At 43.8% G+C, this 24,592-nt stretch overlaps 1 protein-coding gene across 4 annotated transcripts; it reads left to right on the top strand.

Moving 5' to 3' along the window:
- The first annotated feature begins 280 nt into the window (after positions 1–280).
- Positions 281–24,072, top strand: UCHL5 (ubiquitin C-terminal hydrolase L5). Of its 4 annotated transcripts, none has more exons than XM_083620345.1 (12): positions 355–801; positions 3,611–3,674; positions 4,466–4,571; positions 9,289–9,414; positions 9,514–9,575; positions 9,663–9,793; positions 10,825–10,888; positions 11,600–11,702; positions 17,888–18,001; positions 19,369–19,398; positions 22,230–22,328; positions 23,081–24,072. In XM_083620345.1, exons 1-12 carry the CDS (start codon positions 720–722, stop codon positions 23,123–23,125), a joined length of 1,026 nt encoding a protein of 341 aa, XP_083476471.1. In that variant the 5' UTR covers positions 355–719; the 3' UTR covers positions 23,126–24,072. The 4 variants fall into 4 exon arrangements, with proteins under 4 accessions (XP_083476474.1, XP_083476471.1, XP_083476472.1 ...); XM_083620347.1 differs by lacking the exon at positions 19,369–19,398 and adding an exon at positions 7,765–7,842 and having other exon boundaries at positions 477–801; XM_083620348.1 differs by lacking the exon at positions 19,369–19,398 and having other exon boundaries at positions 281–575.
- The last annotated feature ends 520 nt before the right edge of the window (positions 24,073–24,592 follow it).

Below are 24,592 nucleotides of genomic sequence, written 5' to 3'. Positions count from 1 at the left end.
TTGGCGTGTTTGCAGGGGCTGATGGGAGCTGTAGTTCTGCAACGGGAAGATGCTCGAAGAGAGACTAACGAGGCTCGAGCAAGCATTTTTTAAATCTGTTCTCCGCCTTGAGTCCCGTAAGGGAATAACTAAATACAGAATCATAATCGAATAATGATGTTTCCACAAGGAAAGGTGGTTAGGCAGGGAGACTGGATGCCTGGCGGAAAGGCGCCACCATTCCACGAACTGGCGACCACCCCTATTCAGTAAGTGGCAGATTCCTACGCACGCGCAGAGGGACTTCCGGTCGCCGGCCGAATCGACCGCGAAACCCAAATGCATGGACACGGCGCAGTGGGGACGATAGAGACGCGGGGCTAGAACGAACGGGTTCCCCTTTTCACGTGACTCTCTCTGCGCGTGCGCAGCAGCGGTCTTCTACAATCTCGGTGGTTGGCTTTCCTCCCTTCCCCTTTCACCATAGAGACGAAGGAGACACTTGCCTGGGCGACGGACGTCGAAGCGGCCCTTGCCGCAGAGGTTGCCGGGAAGGGAGCCGCGCGTGCGCTGCTTTGCGGGCGTTCGAGGGCGGCGTGAGGAGAGAGAGAATTTTTTTTAACAGCAACGATAACAATAATAATAGTAGGAACGGGTTGTCGCGTCAGGCGGACGGAGCGAGAGAGAACGCGAGCGAACGGGGCCCGCCCGGGGGAGGCAGTTGCGGCGGCTCCAGCGCCATGGCGGGAGGAGGCAGCGCCGGCGAGTGGTGCCTCATGGAGAGCGACCCGGGCGTCTTCACGGAGCTCATCAAGGGCTTCGGTGAGGCTTGGCGGCGGCCCACTTCGCGGGGAGGCGGGTGGGCGAGGCGGGGAGGCTAGGATTTTCCCAGCTCGCTTTTATTTGCTGGAGGAAACGTAGTCTCTTGCCATGTGCAGAGCGCCTTAGTTGGGAAAGCCAGCTTCCTCTCTCTTTCTCTTTGTGTTTAGAAGTCCTCACTACGGCGCCTCCGAGGCGTGTGCAGAGCGCCTCTCTCATCCGGCGGGAAGCAGGGTTTTCGTTTAGCTGGCACGAGGCAGGCGGGTTGGGTTGCAATGAAGTCGGTGCCGGATCTACGTCTAAGCTAAACAAGCTATAGCTGAGGGCCCCACTCTCTTGGGGGCTCCCCAGAAAAAATGATAGGGGGGAACCTATGTACATTTCCAAAATATAAGATACAAAACAAATAAAATAAAACCTACATGCAGCAACAGCGTTTTGTGTTGTGTAGGCTCCTATGATGTAAGCCTGCTAGCATAGCTGCCAACGTTTTTTAAAGGGAAAATCCCTAATTCCGAATAGGATTCCTCACAAGAAAAGGGAAAAGTTGGCAGCTATGCCTGCTAGCCTGCTCCCTAAAAACAGCGACAATTTGTTGTTGACAAAGGACAACTGGACATATAAAGGGCCCCATTACCTTCAGTAGCTTAGGGCCTCATCAAACCTAAATCTGGCCCTGAATGAAGTACGTGAAAGGCTCGCATGCTTTTGCGTTGTCATTCTGCCCGGCTAATTTTATAGACTCGTGGAAAGGAAGCATCATCTCCTGGTAGCCTCTACAATGCAGGAATCTCAACCATAGGCGCCAACTCCTAGGGGCCGAGGTCCCTTAAGCCCCCTCCCCTCCTTCTATAAAATATTTGAGGGGTCCAGGCCCCCCCCTTTAAAGATGATGGGCTTTGCCATACAAAGGTGTGCATGTGCTGCGTCTTGTGGTCGCTTATGCAGGGTGGGGCATACCTGGGACTTCCCAGTGTTTTATTCAAGTTGGCACCCCTGATCTCAGCTAAAGCATCCATAGCAGGTGGCCATCCAACCTCTCCTTTAAAACCTCCAATGAAGGAGGGGTCCACAACCTCCCGAGGGTGTCCGTTACTGCCGTAAAGTTCTCATCTCTTGTAACTTGAAGTCTCTGGTTCAGGTCCTACCCCTCCAGGGCAGGAGAGAACAAGCTCAGTCCCCAGACTAGATCGTGCCCTGGTTACGATAGCATGGCTGGTTGGAAAGCCAAGCAAAGTCACACCCTGATGTACCTGCCGTTGGCCCTATTCATATGTCTATATGCTAATAGATATCTTCCATGGTGTTGGACTTGGGCTGAGCCTGGGTTCAAGGGCTTGTGTAGAACTGCTTCATAGCATTATTCTGGTTTCTGGTTTTGTGTGTGGCTATGGGCCATTTTTTTTGCACCACAGAAGGTTTGCCATCAAGCTTTGTTTTCGAAAGAGTTGTAGCCAGCCACTGCCCTGTATGTGTCCCTGTATTTGCAGACTCAGGTCAATTGTGTTGGTGGCTTGTGTGTGTGCATTTAACACAATTTAGACATAGGTCTAAGCCTCCTTTTGACCCAGGTACATATTTCTCTGCCCCAAACATGATACTGTGTATAATGTCCGTTGTAGGGCAGGGGAGTATGGCTTGGCCAAATGGAGACATTGTGGGCCTAGTTAACCCACAAGCCAGAGGTTTCTCACTACTGATCTCAAGTGGGCATTTACAAGCATGTGTCATAGGAATGTGCTTGATAGGGAGGTGGAGTTGGTTGTGTCTCCTTATTGAATTTACATTTTGTTGCATCTTTTGCAATTTGATGAGTGAAGTGGTTGTGGATGGACCACTTTAGACAACTTACTGTCCATCTGTCTAATCTTAATCTGTCTTTATGATTTGCTTTGATTTGAGGCTAAAGCATCTGTCTCAGATCCTTGAAAGAAAGGAGCTATTCAGATTAACAAATAATGATAATAAAATTTCTGTCAGATGACTTTGCTATCATCCTATCTGGTAGATGTAATGTAGCTTGCTATTATTCGTTTTTTGCTCTGGGGAAGCTGAGTCATTAAACATGCTGACAGGTACACAAGGTCTCATCTCTGAGTTCTGCACACATTCATTAAAAATAATTTCTGCTTCAGAGCATTCCTAATGCACATTGTTCACCTTTGCCAGTTCTTTCATTGCACATTTTCTTCCTGAATCATATATATTGGAATACCTTTCTAAGCCTAAATTAAACCATGGTTTAGGATTGTGAATTAATAAAAAACATTGCTTCAATAAGTAAGGCACAACTTTCACTTGTTTAATAATTAAGTGCCTGAAGTAAAAGAAATATCCCTTGTAACTACTACTACTAAACCTTTTTTGTCATGTGCATAGAGAAACTATTGGTTATTTTAGCACCATGGTTGGTAACTTGCCCCACCAGGTATGTGTTTACAATTTAAACAGATATTTGCAATATTAGTGTCATGAGTCTTCTTTATCCAAATTCTCAGACACCACATTTTTAGTATCCCACATATTTGTGGCACTGTGGACATTCTGAGACATCCATTTTTAGCAACTTGTTTTTATAAGGTTTGTAAATACGTAAATTTGGCATGATTTCCATGCCATCATGGTTTTCATATATCATGGACCAATTTATTATAAAATGCAATAGAAGGGGTGGAAGTTATTTCTGTATATTGAAACAAAATTAAGTTGTTTCGAAAGAGGTGTCAGGTTTTACTTTCTGTTTTTCCTGTAAAGCAAACTTTCTAAGCATGAATAATTACAATAATTATAATAATTATCTCTGCTACTACAGGTTGTAGAGGCGCGCAAGTAGAGGAAATATGGAGTTTGGAGCCAGAGAACTTTGAGAAATTAAAGTAAGTTTAATTCTAAATAATTTACTTCTCTTTCCCCCAACCCCAATTCTTATTGCTAAAAAATCCGTCAGGTATAATAGTGCACACTTACAGAGTTGTGTTGTTCCATTCATAAATTAAAGTGAACAATGGAGGAAGCTGGGAGTGGCATCGTGCAATTATTTTTTTGGAAAGGCATGCATTTCTTTTCTTACTGATCCTGGGCAGTTCCTGTCCTGAGCTTTTAAGTGTTGGTTGGGTTAAAAGTAAAAAATTTCTCTGTTCATATTTGATACTAAGCCACATCTGGTTTAGCAAATGATACTGTACACACAGCAGAAACACTTACTTCTTGCAAGCAAGGAAAGCACAACAGGGATATGTAGAAGTGATGTAGGAGCCCAGGGTAGTGGTTGGTTTTTTACCCTTGGTTGTTAAACCATCAACCAGCTATGGCTTAAGCCTGGGTAGAGATTGTGGCTTCTTACAACAAAACAAACCTCTGCCTCGGGTTCAGACATAATGCTAAGCTATCTCTGTCATGCTTTATTCACATGTTTGATTGAAGAGAAGAGTTAACATGTCAACACGCGGACTGCATGCACCAGCACATACCTCAGGCACAGTAGGGCTTACTAAACAAAATTTTACACCTTATTGTTCAAGTGTACCATTAAAAAAACTATGTGTTCAGTTAGGTTTATTGAATTTGTTTCCAGTAAGGATGTTTAGTGTTTTAACTTTTGACATGTTGTGATAATGCTTTACTGGGTTTTCTTGCTTGTTTTCTTTTTGTGCCCCTTTTTATGTAGGCCAGTTCATGGATTAATTTTTCTGTTCAAGTGGCAACCAGGAGAAGAACCAGCTGGCTCTGTTGTTCAGGACTCCAGATTAGATACTATATTTTTTGCTAAACAGGTATAGTAAGTTAAAAGATTATCTGTGACGCCTCCTAATTAGATGCAGCAAGTGAAAATAATACAACTTTGAAACATTGTGACATAGTTTAAATAGTAAGGCAGTCTGGCAGAACAGGTTGTTCAGTGAATAATAAAAATTATCATGGGCAAAGCAACTTTGTTTTATGTGCATTCAAATTTAATATTTCCAAAGATGCGACACTTGCCTTTTACAAGTGTAGTCAAGAATAATTCATGGGCTGCAATCTTTGCAGATTTTCTCGGAAGTAAATCTCATATATCTCTGGCAGTTCTGAGTAAGCATGCAAAGGATTCTGCTTTAAGGGAATCTTAACAAACATTGGGAAACTTAGTCTCCACTTTGAGGATATTCCTCACAAAGCAGCTTGCAGCATTTCAAAATGCATATCCACATTCATAAAACATTTAAACAACAATCAACAGCACTGATATGATCAGCATAAAACAGCAGTAGCTCAACAATATTCCAGTTTACTATTACAACTGATGATCCCACATTAAATACGGGGGGGGGGGGCTGCCTGATCCCTGTCAGGATTGTGTTCCATAATTTCAGGGTCATTGCAGAGAAGGCTCTAATTTGTGTGTTCACCAGCCTGTTTGCCTTTGATGGTGGACACTGAAGCAGACCTTCTACCGTATCTTAAATTGCAGACAGGACAATATCATCATTATAAACATTTGTTACACAAAAGAGCAGTAAACAAACATACATGTATGCGTGTATATATGATGAAAGATAAATGAATTCACATTTTTAAAAAAATCATTCAACCTAAGTAAATAATGAGCATGACTTTAGATCATATCTTACTTTCTCATTCCAAAATAAGATATAACTCGCCCATTTTCCAGTAAACTTGTTTTGCTATAAATTTCTTTCTGATGAGTTTAGTGAGTTCATACGTTGTGGTTAGGTCTCAAATCCTGAAAAACCACTCTGATGGGGAGGGGCAGTTCTTTTTCCCCAGAAAGTTGAGATTGACTTTTTGATGGCTGTTAACATATTATTACAGTAGGGACGACCTTGCACAGGGGTTGTATTCTGAGAGTAGTGCATAAAGCCAAAATGGCATATTGTCAAAACAACCCCCTGGAATCACTTCCACACAGGGAATCTTACCTTCCAGAGCTGGTGCCAGATCTCACGAAAGCCTCCAGAGCCCACAAAAGGGTTTCAGTAAAAGGGAGCTTAAAAGCTCTTGTTATGCAGGGTTCTACTGGCATGGAAATAGCTTTTAAGTGCTCTGCCTTGCTTACAGGGATATTGGACGGCAATGTGAGATCTTGCCTCCAGAGCCCACACAAGATATTCCCAGAGCCCCATAAGCAAGGCGGAGAGCTTGAAAGCTGTTCCTATGATGGGAAAATCCAGTTTTCCCTGGGGGGGATACACATTTATTTTAAAAGTCCAAAGTAAAGTGATGTATAAGAAAGTAGTGTTCTGTCCTGGAATATTTTATGGTAGAATGGAATTCTGATAGGTAAAAGCATTGGGACCTTCCACCAGCAACCCTATCATCTATCTTAGAAGAGGGGACCATCTCCCTACCATTCTGTTGTTCTTGTCTGCATGTGTACAAGCACAGTATCATAGTGGTTCAGGAATGGGGAACCCATAGCCCTCCAGATGTTGTTTGACTGCAGCTCCTAACATTCCTTAACATTCACCAGGCTGTCTGGGACTGACCAGAGTCCAACAACATCTTGGTGGGGTGGGTTGTGGAGTTCACAGGATTCTTACCCTTGTACAAATAGTTGGTGGAATAGCAAAAAAAAAAATCATTGTTGCTCCTTTCCAGTTTCATTGTGTGACTGGTAAAATTACATCATATAAAACAAGCATAGTTTGAGGCAGATTTATTTAGAAATTTGGGGGTTGAGCAAGGAATGCCACTTGGCAGTAGAACTTCCCATTCCTTTCCTTTTGCTCTGCAGCCCCTGCTGCAATTCTGGTCCAGTGGTGGGGACCCCTAGAAAATATTTTTTTGGAGAAGAGGACTTCAGAGCCAAGTGGAAGTCCTTGCATGAAGTCAATTCTATGCAAATGTCTTTTGGGAGGGGAAGTGTAAGAAAAGTTTAAGTTCAGTTTCCAAAAACCTGGCATTGTGGTGAGAGTTCATCAAAGAAAATGTGTATTGATATATTCTATGGCACCGTGGTCTAAACCGCTGAGCCTAGGGCTTGCCATTCGGAAGGTCAGTGGTTTGAATCCCCTCGACGGGGTGAGCGCCTGTTGCTCAGTCCCAGCTCCTGCCAACCTAGCAGTTTGAAAGCACGTCAAAGTGCAAGTAGATAAATAGGTACCGCTCCAGCAGCGTTTACCACATGACCCGGAAAAACTGCAGACAAATGCCGGCTCCCTCGGCCAGTAAAGCGAGATGAGCGCTGTAACCCCAGAGTCGTTCCTGACTGTACTTAACTGTCAGGGGTCATTTACCTTTTTATTTAGTCATACTTAAATAAATCTCAGCTTCTGGGCATACTTCATCTTCTGACCACTTGCACTCCAGTTCCCCTCCTTTTTTTATTCCTAGTATGTTGAGTTTAGCCCTGATTTAGCAAATCTCATTACTGAGAGAGAAAAGCCAGTTCATATATTAAATTTAGGAATGAAAAATGCAGACTCAAAAGTGACTTTCAGATTAGAGCTAACTTTATTTAATAGGGATTTTGCATTTGCTGGGTCTTGAAGATAAAATGGTAGGCATTATTCTTGGAAGGCTGTGCCTTCCAGTGAACTACTATGTCAATTCTTGTATTTTGAAGGATGTTGTGGGGAAATACTCTTAGGCTAGCAGTTCAGAGAACTGACACTTGATGGCACCAAAATAATATTCTAAAAGGGATTTCTACAGGAGTAGGTACCCATGCAATACTTTTTGCATTCCTACTGCTTGATCTCATCTAAATTTTAAAACCAATCAATCAAGCTTTACAGACAATTTAAAAATAAATAAATAAATATCTTAATGTGATAACCAAGTAATTTCTGTAATAACATCCAGATTGGTGATGAAACAAATGAAATAAAATTGATGGCCTGTTAATAGAGATTGTAGCTCTTGAGCCCTTCTTGGATAATCACACGATAAAGTTGTCTGCATGTTTGTCAATGTGGCCAGCTTCGTATGCACACTTGTAAAATTTGGCCTCCTTGTTATGCCTAGATATGATACGGTCCTGTATTTTGGGGCCTCAGAACTCTGGATCACCCTATATGAGCTAGGATACCTAGGCACAATAAGGTGAGGTAAGGGTGCAATTTCTGCCTTAACTCTAAATTCCTAGCTTTGCTATTGTGTCAGAGTAGATTAATAGTGGGGGTTTTTTACCCGTGTACTGTTAATCATAAAACCACAGTACAATGGATTGGGGTGGGGGCTAATCACATGAATCAAAACAGCTTATTTTATTTTTTAAACTTGGCTATTTTTAACTTTGTTTGAATAGCTTCTTATATTAATTTGCTAGTGTACATGAGAAAGCTTTTTAAATAGAAAAACTCAGGTGTTCTAAGTGTGACAGATATCTGACCAGAAAGATACTTTATGGAAAGCCAATCTCTTAGTGTGTGTCAGCTTCTCAACTATGAACCTTCTCAGATCTGACTTGCTGTCACTCAGCTTGTCCTCCTCCTTTCGTAATTATGAGTATGTCAGTCTCATCTCTGTATGTTGAAAATGTTCATATCATTTAGGCATCAGTATTTTAAGTTCTTTATTTTTCTTTGTAGTGTTTTTTTTTAAAGGACTGCAGGTATTTTCTCATGGTTGTTCCATTGATGACCATTCAGATGGTACCGTGGTTATGCGGTCCATTTTAAACTTCACTGCTGCTGCTTTTGATTATATTACTTTCTCCTTACGGCTTCAATCATAGACCCATTTGCCGGGGAGTAAAGTCCAAGTTAACTCGATAATGCTTATTTCTGAGTTGACATACACATGATTCTGCTATAAGTTACTTTTTGTGTAAAAAGTGGGAAAGACCTCCTTTATTCCTTCACTGCTGTTAATCTCCAAAAAGCATTAGTCATTATTAAACAAAATCTAAGAGGAAAGTTCAACCTAGGAATACCTATCTAGATGCTCTCTGTCTTTTTGTATAATTGTGGGGTATGTCTAAAGTAGCTCTGTGCATTCTGGCCCATTCTAGTAAAAAGGAATGTATTAATTTCTTCCATTTATAAAAATGGGATACCTCATTTAAAAAAAACTCCCACCCAATTTAACTAACTCCTATTGTCCTTGAGCCTGTAACTCACATGTTTCAGTGTCAGGGCAATAAAGCAGGTTTAATTTGTTTCTCTAAACAAAGCTGCAAAATAAGTCATTGGGTGTCAAAGGCATTTTACCTTCCTGCAGTGGATATGGGGTTGGGAGCATACTGATGTAGAAGAAGGGGCTCTTACTTTAAACTTAAAGCATAGTCCAGTCTTGCCCACCTTCCACATTGTTCCAGAGAGTTCACTGACTTGCCAGAGAAGCTTTTCAGGAAACTGCAGGAGGAATTGATGAAAATCACTTCCCACTCTTCCTCCAACAGATTGTTCCATAAGCTGAGTTTCACCCCAAGTAGCCTGGATCCAACCCAATGGCCATAGTGGGTAAACTTGAGGCTACTATAACTCATTTTATAATTTGTCTTGTATTCAATTATTTCTGAATTTTCACTTTGTTTCTTTTTAACAGGTAATAAATAACGCCTGTGCAACTCAGGCTATAGTAAGTGTGCTATTAAACTGCACCCATCAAGACGTCCATTTAGGAGAAACGCTGTCGGAATTTAAAGAATTTTCACAAAGCTTTGATGCAGCAGTACGTCCAATTATTCTATTCTCTCTCTATTTTTTATTTTTTAAAAAAGCATCTTAAGCCTGAGTCGTTAGTTGAACAAATGTCTCATTTTAATTTTAGATGAAGGGCCTGGCATTAAGTAACTCTGAGGTGATTCGACAAGTCCACAACAGTTTTGCCAGGTAACAAGAAATTTGAAGCCTTTCGGATACAGTTTCCAGAGATGCTTTTGCTTTAACATCCACGCTTGTCTCTAATTTAACCTCTAGACAACAAATGTTTGAGTTTGATGCAAAGTCGACGGCAAAAGAAGAAGATGCTTTTCACTTTGTCAGCTATGTTCCTGTGCATGGAAGATTATATGAACTGGATGGTCTAAGAGAAGGCCCAATAGATTTAGGTAACTCTCACATTTCACCTGTATAATTTCCTGCCTGAATGTCATTCAAAGTATACCGGGTGTATACAAAATACATAAGGTAGCAAGGGTAGAAGACAGGACCAGCTGGTGGGCTTCAGTCTGAATTACCTGTCAAAATGACTAAGCCGCTTCTGGCAAACCAGAGCAGTGCACAGAAACGCCATTTACCTCCCCGCCAGAGCGGTACCTATTTATCTACTTGCACTTTGAGGTGCTTTCGAACTGCTAGGTTGGCAGGAGCAGGGACCGAGCAATGGGAGCTCACCCCGTCGCAGGGATTCGAACCGCGACCTTCTGATCAGCAAGCCCTAGGCTCTGTGGTTTAACCCACAGCGCCACCCACATCCCGTTAGAGAGCCTTACCTTCCTTTAAATACATCACTACCAAATTTACAATATCAAACCAATGTATTTCCAATGTTAGAACCACATTGCTGATCTCAGTAGTATTTATAATTTAAATGCAGTTATCTTACTCTATTAATTCCTTAATCCACAGAGCCTAGGGCTTGCCGATCAGAAGGTTTACCTTTAAAAGCGTGATTTTATTGTTTTAGAAATGATATACGTGATTATACAGCATCCCTGGAATCTAAATATTAGTTTAAAATCAGTATACTTTCCCTCAGATTTATAGGAGCTGCCTATGATCAAGAAATGTGTTCTCCTCAATGCACCAAAACAACCTCAGCAGACTATTTATTTATTTATTATTATTTATTTATTGAATTTATATACCACCCTATACCCAGAGGTCTCAGAGCGGTTCACAGAATAAAATCAAAATATAAAACCACAAAATACATAATCAAAATAAAAACAACAACCCAATAGCCAACTCTTGAGCTGCAACAATCTGGCTACTCTCTTTCAACAAATGTATCTTGGCTAGATAGTAAAAAAAAAAGTTTGACTTCATCAGCAGGTATTGTGTTTCTGAAGCTTACAGTCCTATAAACTTGTAACTTGCAAGAAAATTAACTTGTACTTCTTATGTATTTCCCATTTAGGAGTATGCAATCAAGATGACTGGATCAGTGCTGTAAGGCCCGTCATAGAAAAACGAATACAAAAGTAAACATATAATTAACTGTTTTCATGGTGAAACTGGAATTAACTGTTTTTAGACTTGAACTTTTAGATTGCTGGCTGGAGCAATTCCAGCTTGGCCTTTCCCCCCCTACCCATTTGTTGGCTTCCAAAAGATCTGGATTTTTTTGGGGGGGGGGGGAATTGTTTTGTCTTCGTGGTTCTACTGAGAAGGGTCATCTTTTATTTGAGCAGTTACAGCAGTGGCCATCCAGGACTCATGGGGGTGCCAGAAACAGGGACCAGGACAGCAGCGTTAGTAGAATTTCTGAGATTGTCCTGTGCTGACACTCAGCCTAGGAATGACTGTTGAGAATTTCTGTGCCCCATACAATACTGTTTTCTCCCCCACTTGGATTAAACTTGATTAGATTGTCCTGTAGAGAAATCAAAATACCAGGCTGTAAATTTGGCAAAATTTGCTTACAAACATGGTTAAACTGTGTTCGCAAGGTAACTGGAATCATCTTGCACTATTCTTAACTTGACACATACGTTAAAATCAGGGCATAATGAGAGAACAGAGTGTTATCACTCTCCACTTCTGTTGCTGGTCGCTGCATTTGCCATTGTTAATTGGTGGGCAATGTTTAGTGCGCTTTGTTCTTAATGCAGAAGTGTCTGAAGCTTATCAATAGCTATGAGACTCCTGATACAGTGATGGCAGTATGTGACAACTCTGTTTTTATTTTGTAGGTACAGTGAAGGCGAAATAAGGTTTAACTTGATGGCAATTGTGTCTGACAGAAAAATGATATATGAACAGAAAATTGCAGAGTTGCAGAGACAACTTGCTGAGGTATTCTGCTAATCAAATAGGTTGTTTCGATAACTTGGTTGCATCGTAAGCCTTAGTTAGTAAATTGCCCTGGGATCACCTGGTGTTGCAGCATTCCTGAAGCTAAGCAGCTAATAAATCACAACAGGAATCAACTCAGAGTATCATGTAAGAGTGGGATACAAGTGTAATTTTTTGTTTCAAAAAGAAAAGGTTGGGCAATATTAATTGGTTCTCTTTCACTACCACTTTCTTTTCCTTTCTGAACAACTGTATAGCATCTAGACTTCTGTACATAGGCTGAAAACCCCAGCTCTCTTTTACTTTTTTTAAGCCAGTATGGTTGTTGTAGAGGTAGGCACAAAAGCAATTGTAGGAAATGCAGACACACGGAGGTGGGGGGCGACAAAAACGAAGCAAGCTTAAATTATTCTGCATTTCTTCCAGCTTTTTATTATTTCTGATCTCCTTTATCAAGAGGCAAGCAAATGGTACTAGCAAATAAAAGTACTTTAGCAAGCACTTTTAATCACTACAGGACAGACTAGAACATTGTATGATAATTTGCACTGGAGATACATGCAAATGAGACTAGTGAGTCAAGCTTTGGTTCTTTGTCCGCTGTATGATATTTGTCAGGGAACTGTCATCTGAGACGAAGGAGGTGAAAGGGCTCATGGAGGGTGAGAGAGACCACTCCGCGGAGGAGGGGACCAGCAGGGGGAGAAGTGGAGTTCCAAGGGAAAGTGAGTCGGAGGGAGGGCTCAGAGACACTTCAAGCGAGAACAGTGGGGAGGTTTCAGGACCTCCCGTAGGGACACCCACTCCTCGGCGGAAACTGTCACGCCGAGAGTCCAGAAGACGCGTTTCCGTTAAGGAGCTTTTATGCTGGAAGAAGTTCCGTAAACGCCCACTGTCCGATTCAACGAGCGATTGATGGAGCCATGCTTAAGGAGCTCCATCACAGACAGAGGTTTGGGGACTTAGCCAAACTCTGAGGGATCAGGATTTTACGCACAAGCAGCTCACCATCCCATCACAGCAATCGGACAGTCCCTGAAAGCAGCTTGTGCAGAGAGGCATCATGAGCAACCCAGCCGGAGCCGGAGGAGCAGCAGGAGCTGGAGAAAGTCCAAGTCTGGAAGAAAGGTACAGAGTGTTGGAACTCCAGCTAGCAATGCAAACGGCGAGGCTAGAAGAAAGGAGGGCGCAGGATGCAGAAAAGGCAAAAGGCGCTACACTAGCAAGAAAGATGCCAGGAATGGTGCAGAAGTTTGGGGGGGACCCCAGGAACTACCAAGCCTTTAGGACAGAGATGCAGTATGCTCTCGAACTGCAGTTTAACGACTTTCCCGATGAGGCATCGCGAGTGGCGTTTGTGATTGGCCATCTCGAAGGGGGGGCGAGAGACTGGGTGAGGCCCCTGATGGCAGGGAATAGTGACATGCTGAAGGACGCGAGGAAGTTTTTTCGCGCCATGGATTTGATGTTTTCCAGCGAGATTGAACAGGGACTGGTGCGCAGGCAATTGATGGCTTGCAAACAGGGGAGCCGACCGGTTCGTGAGTACTGGACTGAGTTTACAATGTTGATACATAAATTGGGGTGGGACTTATCGGCGGAACCCATTCAAATGCTCTTTGAAGAGGGGCTTTCTTCGGCGGTGAAAGACGAACTTTCCCGGGCGCCCAGGGCGGAGTCTATGGACCAGCTGACCAAATCAGCGCTGACCATTGGAGCGCGCCAGGAGGCAAGAGCCTTGGAGAAGCAGGAGGGGAAAGGAGAGCGTTGGAGGGATTTCCGCATTCCAGAGATTCCAGAACCAAGTTTCCCGCCCGGGGAGCCGATGGAAGTTGGAACAGCGCGCGCGCGCGCAGTTTCAAATCCCAGTGAAGGGAGGAAGAAGGAGGGAAAGAGCGCCAAGAAATGTTATCTCTGCCAGCAGCCAGGTCACTTTGCCAGAGTCTGCCCGCAAAGAAAGGAATGGCAAGGGATGGCGGGAGCTGTTGGGGGGAAGGAGGAGGAAGTCCAGGAGCCAGTAAAAGCCAACGCCTGTCTGCCACTGTCAGGGCACTGCAGACAGGCCAAGGAGCAGTAAAAGTGCCCACTCCGGAATCTCCAAGACCAGCCCTAGTAATAGAGGTGTTGCTAGAGCTGGCAAACGGATACCCACTAAAGACCAAAGCGCTGTTGGACTCAGGCAGCTCCTGTAATTTTATGAGCAAGGAGTTTGCAGCTGAACACCAGATACAGACACTCCCTTTAAGCAACCCCCTGCAGGTCACCACGATAGATGGGAGGGAGCTGTTGGGGGGAGAAGTTAGCCTACAGACCGTCCCAATGGTTATGAGGGTGGCAAGGCACACCGAAAGGATAGCGTTCAATGTAGCCACCCTGGGAGGGGCGCCAGTCATTTTGGGAATGAGCTGGCTAGCGTTGCATGACCCGCTAGTGGGCTGGCATCAGAGAGTGGTCTCCTTTGGGTCAGCACATTGCCTGGAACACTGCAAAGAGGGAAAGGTGCCAGAAGGGGCAAAAGCCTCCCTAGCAGGGACGGAAGTGGCGGACAAAGGGAAGGTGCCCAAACAATACGCTGACCTGAGCAAGGTCTTCAGCGAAAGGGAAGCAGATAAACTACCACCGCATAGAGACTTTGACTGCCAAATTAACCTGGTCCCTGGGGCCCAGCTCCCCGTGGGCAAGCTGTACGCCATGTCAGACAGGGAAATGCAGGAGTTGAGGGAGTTTATTGACAAAAACCTGAAGAGAGGTTTCATCAGAGAGTCCAGAGCGGTGGGGGGCAGCCCAGTGTTTTTTGTGGACAAAAAAAACACGGATAAACCGAGATTGGTCGTGGACTACCGGCGGCTGAATGCCGTGTCAGAACCAGTGACTTTCCCCATGCCCAGGATTGATGACATTTTGACCAGGGTGAGGAAGGGAAAGATATTCACGAAACTGGACCTGAGAGGAGCGTACAACCTGATACGAATAAAGAAGGGGGATGAATGGAAGACAACGATGTTCACCCCCCTAGGGGCTTTCGAATATCTTGTTATGCCCTTTGGATTACAAGCAGGCTCCGCCTGTTTTCAATCGCTCATGAACCATGTACTGGGACCTTTGCTCTACAAGAATTGCGTGGCATTCCTCGATGACGTGCTGATATATTCAGAGAATGAGGAGCAGCATGTAAAGGATGTCAGGGAAGTGCTGAGCCAGCTGCAAGCAAACCAGTTGTGGGTGAAATTGGAGAAGTGTCAGTTCCACACCAAGGAGGTGGAATTCCTGGGGTACCGCCTATCAGACAAGGGATTAGCCATGGATCCAGGCAAGGTCCAGGCGGTGCTGGAATGGAAGACACCGAAAACGAAAAAAGATGTGCAAAGGTTCTTAGGGTTTGGGAACTTTTACCGTAAATTCATCAAGAACTTTGCCCACTTAACGGCTCCCATCACGGACTGTCTAAGCAGCAAGAAGAAATTCGTTTGGACGGCGGAGGCGGAGCACGCTTTTGAGGAATTGAAAAGGGCATTCGCTTCGGAAGAACAGCTCCTGCATGTGGATTTACAAAAACCCATGAGAGTGGAAACTGATGCCTCAGACCGGGCGGTGGGGGCGGTGCTGCTTCAGCCAGGGAGCAATGAGTCGGAATGGAGACCGTGTGCCTTCTTTTCGCGTAAGCTGAACAAATCCGAGAGGAACTACACGGTATATGACCGAGAACTACTCGCCATTCACGAAGCGTTCCGGAGATGGAGACACTTACTAATTGGCGCACAGCATAAGGTGCAAGTGTGTACGGACCACAAGAATTTGGAGTATTGGAGAACGGCACGAGTGCTCAACCAACGCCAAGTGAGATGGGCCCAGGAGTTCTCCAAATTCCATTTTGAAATCTGCTATGTGCCAGGTCCAGAAAACATCAGAGCGGACGCTCTCTCTCGCAAACCTGAATATTTGGAGGGAGAGGGAGCGCCAGAAGAGAGACATATTATCCCAGAGGACCACTGGGTGTGTGGTGCGGCCTGGGTGCGGCAAAGAGAACTGGTAGAGGGAACGGTAAATGATGAGTACGCCCAGGATAAGCTCAGAGGTTTAAGGAGAGAGGGAGAAGACCCCGGAGGTTTTGAAGAAAGAAACGGGGCATTGTATTACAAAGGGGCGCTATATATACCCGAAGGGGAATTGAGGGGGAGAGTACTCAAACAGCTGCACGACAATCCCACAGCGGGGCATTTTGGGCAACACAAGACCATGTGGTTGGTGACCAGGGAGTTTTGGTGGCCCAAGGTGAGGGAGGATGTACGGGAGTATGTGAGAAGGTGTGACCAATGCCAGAGAGCCAAAGGAGAAAGGCGGGCACCAGCGGGGTTATTAGAACCGTTACCCACACCAGAACGACCGTGGGAGGCGGTGTCGATAGATTTTATGACTGATCTGCCCAAATCCCAGGGGAAAACCGCCATACTAGTCGTAGTAGACCAGTTAACTAAGATGGGTCACTTTGTAGCTTGCTCACATGCAGTCACGGCGGAAGAGACAGCGAAATTGTTTGTAGAACATATTTTTAGGCTGCATGGCGCCCCCTTGAGGCTAGTTTCCGACAGAGGGAAACAGTTCACGTCCAGATTCTGGAGGAAGCTTATGAGCTTGTTGCACGTAGAGGTCAACTTTTCGACTGCCAGGCACCCTGAGACCAATGGGCAGGCGGAGAGGGCAAACGGTATCCTTCAACAATACCTGAGGTGTTATGTCAATGACAGAGAAAACGATTGGGTCGAAAAGTTGGCACTAGCGGAATTTGCTTACAATAATGCAGAGAATGTGTCCACTGGGATGAGCCCCTTTTTGGCTAATTATGGGTGCCACCCCAGGGCGTTTCCAGGGGAAGGAGGAGAGAGATGGAGTGTTCCGGCCGCTGAACTTTTTGTAGAGGAAATGGAAGCGATCCATCGTCAACTCCAATGCAACTTAGAAAGGGCCAAAGAAGAATATAAGAGGCAGGCAGACAAGAGCAGAAGGGAAGGTGAAACAATTAGGGTGGGGAGTCGGGTCTGGCTATCTACCCAAGGATTGCCGTTCAAGGGGGGTTGCAAGAAATTGAGACCCAAAAGATTGGGACCATTTGAGGTCATCCAACAGGTCAACCCAGTGGCTTTCAGACTCCGGTTACCGAACCACATGAAACTGCACCCAGTATTCCACAGGTCATTACTGTCACCATACAGGGGGGAAGGTGAAGGGGTATCCACACGGGGGCCAGTCATAGAAGAAAGGGAAAGCCGCAACTATGTGGCGGAAATCATCGACTCCAGGTGGAAGGGTAATCAGGTGGAGTATTTGGTCGCGTGGGAAGGGGAACCGGAGTCGGAAAACACCTGGGTGAAGGCAGAGGAGGTCCATGACGAGGTCTTGATCGAAACGTTCCACCAAAGGTTCCCCAGGAAACCTCAGCCAGTAGCGAGGTTCCGGAGGGAGTACTTTGGCACCACCGACGATGAGGAGGAACTGGAGGGATTCAGGGAATCGGAGTTGGAAGGAGGTACAGACTCCGAGGAGGAGGAGTACTTGGAAACCGGAAACAGCAAAAGGTGGAGGGAAGTGTTCGAAACTTCGGAAGATGAGGGAGGTTCCTTCAGGGGTTTTGTTCCCTCGCCTCCCGCAGAGGAGGGGAGGGAAGGGGGTGAAGGGGGCCCTGGAGGGGAGGTGGATGTCAGGGAACTGTCATCTGAGACGAAGGAGGTGAAAGGGCTCATGGAGGGTGAGAGAGACCACTCCGCGGAGGAGGGGACCAGCAGGGGGAGAAGTGGAGTTCCAAGGGAAAGTGAGTCGGAGGGAGGGCTCAGAGACACTTCAAGCGAGAACAGTGGGGAGGTTTCAGGACCTCCCGTAGGGACACCCACTCCTCGGCGGAAACTGTCACGCCGAGAGTCCAGAAGACGCGTTTCCGTTAAGGAGCTTTTATGCTGGAAGAAGTTCCGTAAACGCCCACTGTCCGATTCAACGAGCGATTGATGGAGCCATGCTTAAGGAGCTCCATCACAGACAGAGGTTTGGGGACTTAGCCAAACTCTGAGGGATCAGGATTTTACGCACAAGCAGCTCACCATCCCATCACAATATTTTATCTCTATGAATCTTGACTGGATGACATTGTGCTAGAAACACTAACATGCAAGTTAATAAATTGTTTTTCCCAATAGGAAGAGCCCATGGATACAGACCAGAGCAGTAATATACTAAGTTCTATTCAGTCAGAAGTTGCAAAATATCAGATGTTAATTGACGAAGAAAACCAAAAATTGAAAAGATACAAGGTATGTGCTGTGCATGCTCAGAATGGTTTTTAAAAAGGGGGTGCTAACGTGGTTTCTGAGCTGAAAGAAATGGAGAAACATTATACTCCATGGCTGTGTTGGTCCCACAGAATGTGACACAAGCTGGTGAAGAAATGTCAACACGCTATGCCTTTTCAAATAATTGGTTCTTCATCTGGTGCTCAGAGCAAAAAACTAATGAGCCTTTGTGTGCAGGGTTGAGGGCTGGCTAGCTGCCTCTGGAAACAGAAGAGTAGAAAACAGCTTATTCTAAATAAATGTGTGTTGCCCCAAGGAGTGGTTTCAGACTTGCTTCTTATGGGAATCCCTTTGCACACTGATGTTTCCATTAAGGAAGCCCTGAGAGTTCCTGAGGTGACAAGAAGCATAATCAGTTTACTTGGGCTGCTGGCCCCAGTCCTGTTAGTTCTCACATATCTAAAAGTATACTGTGGCTGCATTAGGGGAGCAGATGGGTAGTGATGGGCACGCTTTCTTTCAGGGATGTTTTCCCATCATCACTTACTTTCACCTTGAGGAGCTCGCGGTCAACTTCTGAGGACCTGCAGGGTTCCCCAGTTTTGAAAATCACTGTGGGGTAGACGGGAAGAGAGACGGCTTGTGATCTCAGATGCCAAACATTTCAGAAGTAATCAGTATTTTCTGGTGCCCACTGGGACGGAGAGGGCGGAAGGCAGGAAGACCAATAGTAGGTGGAACCAGAGATGATGACAGCCAGAGCCATTGACGAGTAGAGCCTATCAAATGACTGGCTGTAAGAAGGCAAGCAGGAGGAGAAGAAGAAAAACAACGCATCTTGGAGAACTGAATTAATAATCCACATTTTGTAAAGGAGAGGCGTTTCATTTATGCTTCTTTCACATTTCAAAGCAGTTACACAGTCCTCTTACACAAAGCCCAGGCATTTTTAAGCAAAGGTTGGATGGTCATCTGCCATGGATGCTTTAGTTGAGATTCCTGCATTGGACTAAATTATTCCTGAGGGACCCTTCCAACTCTACATTTCTATGATTCAGTGCAAAAAAATTTGATGTGAACCATAAAGTGTGAGCATTCCTTTTGAAAGCAAGAAAGGTTCTGAGGGAACGTGATACCAAAGCCTTGGGATTCTGTTCAGTGCCGCAGTGTATCACCTGAACTGACCCTTTCCAAATTTACCTCCAGTTATTGAATGGCAAGTTTGGTCTGCGTCGCCAGTGTCCTGCCCTCGAAGGGACCTATGGGGTCTGATGATACTGGAGATGGAAAGAGGCCTTTCACTCTTAAGTTCTTTATAATTTCATGGCTGGTTTTTATCCCCGCCACCCCCATGCCTTGTTGAAATTTCTTTTCTACCTTGATTCTAGGGGGCTGTGCAACCTGATCCCTCCAACAAGGTCAGATGGCTTGTAATCCTAATTCTAGTTCCTGTTTAAAACTCCTCCTTTGTTTCAGATCACTTCGTAATTTTTAACATTTGATCTTTCTAATAAAAGACACCCCTCCCCCCGCAACTTGCTCTGTGGTCTCTGTTCTGTGGCTTGTTACATAAACTGGCACAGACATTAGTGCAGCCATTTGGCTCCCACAGATAACTGGACACTTTAAGAGGTACTCACGTTGGAAGATGTGTAGCTCTTGTTCCATTAATTGGAACACAATTTCCCGTCTGTTCATGGAATGGAAGGGGCAAGCTTCGTAATCCGACATTAACACTTCGCGTGCAGAGGACTACTTGCAGGAACAATTATTTGCAGGTTAAACTGGTTACAGCGGGATCTGTACCTGCTGCAACTCTGATCTAACTTTTTTGTGTGTTGCTTCCGTCACAGTTTGCTTCTTAGTGTGATTGTAATGTTACATAGCATAGTGTGTGGATTTCTGAGATCAGGGCGGCCACGGGAGTACTTCAACACGGAACCTCCAAGCCTCACACTCCCTTGGCACACGCAGAGGCCAAAATTTGACACACACAAACACACAGCTCTTGTTCTGCCTTCCCAAACCCTGAAAAGCAGCGAGCTTTAAGAAGGAGGCAGAAGGCTCTGGCAAGGTCCTAGAGCCCTCAGGCCTCCTTCCCAAAGCCCAGTGCCTCGCTTACCCAGCTACGGGAAGGCTGCATGAGGGCTGGGGCAGGGAGGTGTCAGATGTTGCTGAGGGCTGCCAAAAAGACTTTGAGGGCTGCATATCTTCTGCTCTGTTCAGATACATTTTTACTATAGTGATGCATCAAAGGCCTTTCTTACTCTGCACAGTCTTTTTTCACTGCCCAAAGCACTACAAGTTGCAGGCTTTTATACAGACTAATGATAATTGACTTAATTTGCCAGCTAGATTACCTTAAGAGCCTTGTCGGAATGGCTGAAGTAAATCCCATTATGATGTTTGAAACATGTGGCAGAAAACTCTTAATTTACCCTTGGGCTTCTTAACTTGTTGAATGCAGCACCATCACCCCATCAAACATACCTGCACAGCCATTTATTACTTAAAAGGACAAAAACGGTGAATATTCATCGTAATATTCTTTCGCTGATGATATTGCCTATCCCTGGCTCGGATCTGTTCTGACATCAGACGCTGTGGTTTTCTGCAGGCTAACTAACATCCCACGAGGGCACATCAGGCCAATGTGGTTGTCTATACAGTGGTACCTCGGGTTACATACGCTTCAGGTTACATACACTTCAGGTTACAGACTCCGCTAACCCAGAAATATTACCTCGGGTTAAGAACTTTGCTTCAGGATGAGAACAGAAATCGTGCAGCAGCGGCGCAACAGGAGGCCCCATTAGCTAAAGTGGTGCTTCATGTTAAGAACAATTTCAGGTTAAGAATGGAACTCCGGAACGAATTAAGTACTTAACCCGAGGTACCACTGTATATAACAACTGAAGCTGTAGTCCTTTACATGGGTATAGCATGGGCATAAGCTCCACTGAACTCAATAGGACTTATTTCTCAGTAGACATACACAAGATTGCAGTAGGGCTTTCTGTTCGGCTGTTCTAAACTTTGGTCTGACATAAGTCCTATTCAAAATTTAATGAGCCCAAGTTGGCCATGCGTATTAACATTGGTGAATCTACTCCGAGTAGGGCTAACATTGAACACACACACACACCGATATTTTGTTTTTCTTATACTGAGACCATAATCTGAACCTAATACGTTTTTCCCAAATTAGCTGTTGGCTACTTGCAAAAAGGTTGATACAATTAAAATAATTATAAAAATCTGTAAATCTTCATTTTGTTTGGGTTTAAAACTCAAGATTTTCATAAAAACAGAGTTTTTTAATGCATGCTTCCTATCTTCTGTTAGGATAACGTTTTAGTAATTGTATTGTTCCGATTTTTATTGTGGCTCTTTTGTACTAAGAGAATAATGCTGTGAGCTGTAGGCCATAACAGCAAATACTTAATGATTTGGCATGCACATTGAGCTTCCCATTTTTTTCCATGAAGGTAGACTATCTAAAGTTAGCTCCTGTCTGCTTTTTGCAGACAACTAATGACTGCATAATTTCAATAGTGACTTCCTTCTGAAGAAAGGAAAACTACAGAATTTGGAGAACTGGTGAACTATAGAAACCTTTATCTTGCCTCTTGAAACACTTACATTCCAAATCTTGTCCACACAAGTTTTATTCAGGCTGGAAGCCTCTAAAAGCTTCTACTCTCCAGCAACTGGTAAATTTTACTCTTTCACAACCCAAGGGGGTTAAGAGGGCAAAGTGTTAGAGAAACTGATTTTGCTTTTAAAACATTTCTAACTTGCTTTTCATCTCAGGATGAAGTTACATTTCAGAGCACAACAATAATAACTAAGCAGCTTTTTTTTTTTTAATGCCATCAAGTTTTTTAAAACTACAGGGAGGCTGCATAAATCAACCCTCAACTGAACAACTAATGACCCCCCAAATGCTTGAGAAAACAATCACATTTAAGCTGGCACAGAAAATAAAAAGCAGTCTGCACCAGTCATCCCATAATCATCAGCAGCAGTATGTTGCATCCCCCAGCCAAAATTTCTCTCTTCTCTCTCTCCCCTCTCCAAAATATAATAAAAGACTTGCACAAGGGAGATAGTGATTTTGCTCAAATGCTTATTGACAAAGTTTATTGTATGTATTTGCTAATGCAATGAGGTGGAAACCTGGCTTTGCGGTGTGTGCACATGATGGGATTTAATGCTAATTTCTTTAATGTCTCACCTATGCTTGTAGATTGAAAACATTAGAAGAAAACATAACTACCTGCCATTCATTATGGAATTGTTAAAGACTTTAGCAGAACACCAGCAGCTAATCCCACTTGTAGAAAAGGTAAGTGTTGTGCTCTCAGCCTGAAATAACTTAATAGGCAGGCTGTTTGTGTGTATGTGTTGTGCAGCACACACCTGAACATTAGTGGAAAATGTCAGAGTAATCAGTAGAAGCAGAATCGTGAAACCTGTAGACTTTTTTGTTTAGAGAAGAGAGTATCTGAAGCACATACACCTAGATGGCACTCTTTCTCTTGTATTTCTCACTAAACCCCTAGCAAACTGTAAGCTTCGGCTTCTGTAGCATCTATTCTGATTATATTGACTTCATGGCATTTTGCTATTTCCTCAGTGCTCTGGTTCCAGTTGTAGCATAGATTTGCCGGTGTGGCCTAATTCCAAGCACGTTTAATCAATAAAGTAACCCTCAGCCTGTCCCCTGCAGGGCTATTAAACTGTTCGGTGATTCAGCTGACCCGATTTAGATTATTGTTCTAAAATTGCCTTGCACATGTTCTTCCCATGTGCTCTAGATGTACAATGAGTACAATGATAGATACTGAGTTTTAGTCCTATGTACATCTACTTGAGAGTAAATGTTGTAAGCTCTTCTGGACTGATTTGTGATTATATATCGGTTTCCAAAGTTCTGTCTGTATCAAACTGCATCTGTTGTAGAATGCAGTTGCTTGTATATTCAGTGATTGAAGAGATAATGCAGAGTTTTGTATATTTTGAGTTACAGAAGGAAAAAAAATACCTGGCCTGTTATAACAGTGCAGCATGCTTTCTCTGTCTGACTTTACCTTCTAGGCAAAAGAAAAACAGAATGCCAAGAAAGCTCAAGAGGCCAAATGAAGACTGGTGTCCTTTTCTTTCGCTCATTTTGTGGGTGGTCAGGGTTTTTGTTTGTTTTGTTTTGAGAGGGGAATGTGCTTCTGAATTTCTTCGTCTTCATGAAAGTAACCCTGCAAGACTTCTTGTAAAGTTTAAAATTGTCCGACGCACGTTTACTGACCGTAACAGTTTGTCCTGTCCCATTTGCACGGAGTCTATAAATCTTCCCCTTTTTCCTTGCATCATGTGCATGTACTACCGCTCGGTAATGTTTTTAGAGTCTCCGTCAAATTCCAGTATTTAACAGTTATATCTGACTTGATCCTTCATAACTTAATCAGGAAATACTGCTGCAATTTGTACAGACCCAAATTTGTGAAAGTAATGTAGATCTTTTTACCATAATGAATATATTTAAATATCTTGTCTCACAGTGAAGCATTGGATATATAGTTATGTGAAGACTTGTTTTTTTTTAAAAAAAATAAGTTGGCCTCTCTTTGTTTATCACCACTAACTGTCCTCGTCTCTGAATCTTTCAGTGGCTCGCCCTGTGTTCTTGTTTATATGGAGTTGCGTCTAAATTTTTTACAGAGTTGAAAGTACAGATTGAACGGTAGAATCATTTACAATGACCAATGGATAAGCTTGAGAGTTTATTGGTTTAGTAGAAAAAAATAATAATAAATTCCCATTTTTATTTTGGCACATGTTTGTACCTTGTAGTATTGCTGTCCATGGGTAATATGATTTTTGCAAGGAAAGCAGTCTTGCCTTGTCTTGAGCCATTTATGTAACACCAAAGTTGCAAAAGATTTTTGCGGAGATGTTTTCTCATAGGATGAGGTTGAATCTAGTACGGTTTCAGGGATAATTTTTAACTTGCCCTGCTCTGGTGTACATCACTACATGTATAGATTTTGTCCTGATATTCCCAATTAAACAAATGCTCTATTTTCATCCTTCAAGATTTTAGAAGAAAAAAAGTATGTTTATGTTTAGCGAAGTATTTAATGGGTGAAAAATTCATGCTTTATCACGAGCACACATTGACATTTCAGCTGAATCAACCACTCCAAAAGGCAAAAAAATGAACAATAGGTATCCAAAATATTTCTGTGTTGCCTTTCTGTCTCATAATTTAGGAAGCTCAATGTAACTGTCACCAATATTTTGGAAACAGTCCTATGGTATGGCAGGGAGGACAGGCAACGGCAGCACCTGGTTTCGCATTTTTATCCTGTGTTGTATAAAAAGTGACTAGCAGGACAAATGCCACTTAAGACACAGAGACTGAGAACCTTCATCTGGTGTTAGAACACTACTGGGCAGAAAAGTAGGGGGCAGGGAGGTTCATAAGCTGCGTGCTTGCACCACAAATACCCTTTGCCTTTTTCTTACACATACACACACACAAACACACACACACACACCAGGCTAAATCCTTTCTAGAGGTGGGATAACAGAACATAGTCTCCCTAAAAGACC

The sequence above is a fragment of the Podarcis filfolensis genome (assembly GCF_964270895.1).
Source record: "Podarcis filfolensis genome assembly, chromosome: 6".
Classification (NCBI taxonomy): Eukaryota; Metazoa; Chordata; class Lepidosauria; order Squamata; family Lacertidae; genus Podarcis; species Podarcis filfolensis.
Note: the sequence above shows the minus strand (reverse complement) of the source record. Positions and strands in the feature narration are given on the sequence as shown.

Coding starts and splice junctions, on each gene's coding strand:
- UCHL5 (XM_083620345.1), top strand. CDS start 720: ATGGCGGGAGGAGGCAGCGCCGGCGAGTGGTGCCTCATGGAGAGCGAC. Junction 18,002..19,368: donor AAAAATTGAAAAGATACAAG/GTATGTGCTGTG, acceptor CCTTGATTCTAG/GGGGCTGTGCAACCTGATCC. Junction 19,399..22,229: donor AACCTGATCCCTCCAACAAG/GTCAGATGGCTT, acceptor CTATGCTTGTAG/ATTGAAAACATTAGAAGAAA.